The sequence below is a fragment of the Plasmodium gaboni genome, chromosome 5 (genome assembly GCF_001602025.1).
Source record: "Plasmodium gaboni strain SY75 chromosome 5, whole genome shotgun sequence".
In the NCBI taxonomy this organism is placed as follows: Eukaryota; Apicomplexa; class Aconoidasida; order Haemosporida; family Plasmodiidae; genus Plasmodium; species Plasmodium gaboni.
The window spans coordinates 1-5,664 of NC_031485.1; the positions used below are offsets into that span (position 1 = coordinate 1).

Consider the following 5,664-nt stretch of genomic DNA (forward strand, 5'->3'; position numbering starts at 1 on the left):
TTTACAAAAATAATTTAAAATAAAAAAAAAAAAATATGTATATATAATTAATATTATAACATATCATAAGGAAAAATCATTTTCTTTAGTAAACCACGGATAACTTAATAAATTTCTTAAAACCAGCTTTTTTCTTTTCTCTATGTGTAATAATTCCTATAAAAAAAAAAAAAAAAAAAAAAAAAAAAAAAAGAAAATTATATATATATAATATATATATACATATGAATCGATGTATTTCTATAATTATAAAACACATTATTTAATAATTATGCATATATATTATTAATTTTTTATTCCTTGTGTGGAATATATCTATATCTATATATATATATATATTACGTTGAGTATGTTTTTTAATCCACTAGGCCAAGTACTAGTCAATTGAAATACATCAAGACTCATATCACATTTTTCAAACTTATAGAAATTTTCATCAGTTGAGGCATCGGAACATTGCCATATATGTCCATCATTCCAAATCCAAATGAATAAAATTCCAAGCATATATTTATCAGCACATGTAACATTAAAATAATGTTTTTTTCTTTCATCCTGAGTTGTTATCGCATTCAAATGTTCTAATGGGTTTTTTATATTTAATATTCTATGTCTTTTATATATTTTCCAACATTCTGGTGGCATATAAGCAGACTTACCAACCGTAGGTACACAAGATTCAAATAAACATAAACCTTTAGTTTCTTCGACATGTCTTAACTTTCTTGTATATATAGGAGTACTTTTAGCTAAATCACATAATCTTAATTCATTATTTTCCGATATTAATATATTTTCAGGAGTAAAATCTAAATGGGTTAAACCTGCATCATGTAACTTTATTAATAAATTTAAACTATCATATATAATTTTTTTTTTTTTCCCATACTTATTTCTTAATATTGGTTCTCTTCTACTTTTAACCAAGTTAGTAAAAAGACTTTCACCAAATAATTCATATATTAATACAACATTTCCTTTCTTATTATTTTTTATTTTTTCTTCTAACATTTCATTAAAAGAATCAATATTTTCAAAAGAAGATTTAGGTGGTGAATCTTCCTTTACATATTTGCGATATGGTTCATATAATAATGCATAAAGTTTTGCTGTTATACCAGGATGATATTTCGTTAAAAAAGCTGATGCAACAGCTTCCATCACAAAATTTTCACCACCTACAAGAAATTCTCCATTATATTCATTCATAGAATGAAATTGTTTTACCCATATATCAATTGGTATTTTTTTTATAAATGCTTTAACTTGATCATTTGCATTTTCTTTTTTTGGATCAATAGTTGTTTTAAACATTTTCTGAACTCTACTAGTTCTTATAGAATAATTAACTGTTGGTATAGCACTTAACCTCCAATAATTATATTTTACACCATTTAATGAATAATCAGATGAACTATGTAATATATTACTTATAGCATCTTTACCTAAATCCCATGTATATACAATTTTACCTTTTATTTCTTCTTCTAAATTATTTGTATCTCCAATATTTTCATTATTTAAATTCATATTATTATTATCATCTAAATTTTTTATATTTCTTAATTCTATATTCGCATGATAAAGATCAACTCCACTTAATTCAACATTTTTATTTTTATTTTCTAAGGATTCATCTTTATTTTCATGCTTCTTAATTGATATTTTTCTATTATCATATAAAATTTTATTATTCAAACCATTATCATCTATTTTACTTATTCCATTTACATTATTAGGTTCAGGATTAAAGTTTTCATTAACAATAATATTAACACTTTCACTTAATTTTCTGGAATGTGAACTTTTTACGTCTAATGAATCAATAAATATTTTATCACCTCTGACAAAAATCTGAAAAAAAAAAATAACAAACATATTAACATATGCACATATATATATATATTTATTTATTTATTTATATTTCCTTTTTTGTGTCTTACAACTAATAAGTAAAATATAAGTACACATAAAAATGATTGTATATTAAATGGTCTACTTAATTTATATGCTTTCGATTTTCTCTTTTTATCCTTATAAGACGTACAACCACCATAATTTCTCCTTTTTACATTTTCTTTTAAAGTGTATTCACTTAAAGAAAAACAAAAAAAATTAAAACCGAACATATTTAATTGATATATTGTTAAACGAAAAAGAAAAAAAAAAGAAAAAAGTGAAAAAGGAAAAATAAGAATAACAATAAATATACTATATATATATATATATATTATTAAAATATTTCAGAGGTGCAATGATAATTTCAGACGTAAAAATATATATAATTATATATATTACATAAAATTAAATTAAAAACAAATATTCACATAAAAAGATACAAAAAAAATTATTTTGATTCACATATATATATATATATATATATATATATATATATATGTATTTATGCATATGTGTAGAAAAATATTTTTATTACCATTTTTTTCAGAATGTTATTTAAATTTATATATTTTCATATGAAATACATACTCATTCTAATGATTATAATACATATTAAATTTTTTTTTTTTTTTTCCTTCTATTATAAAAAATTTGGTATATCAAAATTATACAAATTTATTAAAAAATATAATTAATTTATTTATCATAAAATATATGAATTTATATAAAAATATTTTTAATATATATTAACAACCGTATTAAAAAATATGTAATTTATTTTACGCTATTCAACCATAAAATTATTCACTTCCATAGAAAGTGCAAAAAAAAAAAAAAAAAAAAAAAAAATCTTTTTAGACAACGCTTTTTTTCACATTTTTCAGAAATAATTTTTTTTTACATTATATATTCCAGTTAATATATATATTATGTATTAATTTTTTATTTATTCAAATAATATATATTAATTTAAGGAAAAACAAAACAAAAAAAAAATACTGCAAAAACATTATGCAATATATTTATTTGCATATTTTTATAAACATTAAAACAGACAATAAAAAGAAAATTATAAAAAGAATAAAACGGAGAACTATGAAATGATATAATAAGTATATTAAACTATAATGTAAAAAAAATATATATATATATAAAAATATAAATAAATAAAATAATAAATTAAAAAAAAAAAAAGAAAAAAACTTATATTACATTAAGTGGATCTATGAAGTTATAAAGATATTATTATTACTAAAACAAAGGAGCAAAAGAAAATCAAATACTTTAGATTATTATATTGTATAGAATATTAATATATATATATATATATTTATTTATATATTTCACATTTTAATTTTTGTTTTTAAAACAAACTAAAACATATTTTGAAAAATATTTATTACATGACTGTAAATATATATTTCTCAAATCACCGAAAATATAAGCATCCTACAAAATAAACAATTTAATAATTATTGTTATAATTATAAAAGATTATATAACCATATATAATATATTTAAATTATGAGTAGAAATATAAATAACTCATTAAAATATCTAAAAATAAATATCCCTTTAATTCAGAAACATTATATTTTTATTGTTCTTTTATATACTAATAACATTTATGTATTTATTTATATTGTATATCCTAATATTATTTAATAAGAAATACTTTCAAAATAATATTATATTTAACATAAAAAAAGAATATATATATATATATAATATGTGTGTATAATTTTAAAAACAGCTAACATTTTATCTTGTATTACATATTTATTTTAGTTTTTTTAAATTATCATAGGATAAAAAAGGGGATCATTTAAAATATATAATGTTTATGTTAGAGTTTCATATGATAAAGTTTTACTAAAATCTGAACATATAAACATTATTTATAATTCATATATGTAAATATATTTATATGATATATATATATATATATATATATATATATGTTTCAGTAAAATTTAAACATGTGCACAACATATTTTATAATACATATATTTTTCATAATAAATTGTATACTGCATATATCATACACTTCATTCTTTATAATAACTTATATAAAAAATTAATATGATAAAGAATTTCCATATTATTATATAAAAAAAATATATTTTATAAAAATATAAAAAGATATAATTTAAATATTTAATAAAATATAAATTTTGGATAAAAAAATATTTTCATTTTTTCTAAACTAAAATTTCATATTATTTTTATATAACTTTATTTTTTTTTTTTTTTTTTTTTTTTTTTCTTTTCGTTCTTATAATTTGAATATAAATTAGAATATATATATTTTTATAATATATATATATATATATATATATAATATTTATTTACAATATAAATCATTTCCACATATATATTTTTTTAGTACAAATAATTTTAGTTTTTTCATATTTAATTTAAAACAATCCTTATAAATTTATATATTTTTTTTTTTTTTTTTGTGTTCATTTATATATATATATATATATATATATAATATATTATAATATTTTTATTAAATTAAAAAATAATATTTCTTCATATCATTTAAAAAAAAAAAAGCGAAAACACATGTATCCCCTATATTAATTAAATTTACTTTATTTATCTGTATAATATAGTATATATAGATATATAATCATTAATATATATATCATGCATAGTGTATATATTAACATTTTCAAAAAGAATATAGAACTTCTTGCTTATGTTCTATTAATAATATAATTGTATGTTATACATATATTTTTTCTTTGTTTTTTTTTTTTTTTTAAATTGAAATAATATAATATTATAGATTCATAGTGAATGAAAATATAGAAAATATATTTTCTATATCCATATAATTTCCGTATTAAAAATTGTTTATAACTCAAGATAAAAAAATATATATATATAACTATTCTATATGTTTATTATATCTTTGAATAACATAACATAATATAATATATATATATATATAATTTACATTTAGGATAATATATATTCATTTTAAAAAATAATTAAATAATAATTTCCCTAATATTATTTTTATTTTATTATGTAATTAATTCCTTTAAGAATTCTAAGAATTTAAAAATTTATCTATATAATATTATTAGATATATTTTATTATTTATTATATATTATATATATATATATATATATATATATATAATATAATGTACATAATTATATAATATGCAAAATAATATATATATTATTTAATATTTACACAAAAATTCAAATTTAATAAATATCTTTTTGCGCAAAAAAAACCTTATTTCTATATAAAAAATTAATAAATTTATTTCTTTTTCATTTCTTTGAAATATATTCAAATATATAATAAAGTTTATTTTTACAAAATAAAAGGAAAATATCTTAAGTTTTAAAGAAATTTCCTTTTTTTTAAAAATAATAAAAAATTACATAAATTTTATAAGAATAATAAATTCAAGAATAGAATTCAATTAATTCTTTTAGAATTTAAATAATAAATATTTTCTAAAATCAAAACAATTATATAATAAATTTATTAAAAATATATATTTTTTTTCTTCTTTTTTTTTTTTTTTTTTGTTTTTTCAACACAAGTATATTATAATATTTTAAAATAATATTTTATTATTATATTATTTAATATTTTTTTCTTTCCCTTTTTTTTTTTTTTTTTTTTTTTTCTTTTTAATAATAAATATACATTTTTTTTTTTTTTTCTTTTTTTATCTATATATTTTTTTTTCTTTTCTTCTGCTTTTTTTAAATAAGAATTATTTTTTTTTT

At 15.9% G+C, this 5,664-nt stretch overlaps 1 protein-coding gene across 1 annotated transcript; it reads right to left on the reverse strand.

Annotated features, from left to right (window-relative positions):
* Positions 1–63: 63 nt before the first annotated feature.
* PGSY75_0500900 (serine/threonine protein kinase, FIKK family) lies at positions 64–2,129 on the reverse strand (the record flags this gene model as incomplete). The annotated part of the gene is made up of 3 exons (XM_018784292.1): positions 64–156; positions 343–1,854; positions 1,944–2,129. The coding sequence occupies 3 exons, from the start codon at positions 2,127–2,129 to the stop codon at positions 64–66; spliced, it is 1,791 nt and encodes a 596-aa protein (XP_018642947.1).
* Between the last annotated feature and the right edge of the window lie 3,535 nt (positions 2,130–5,664).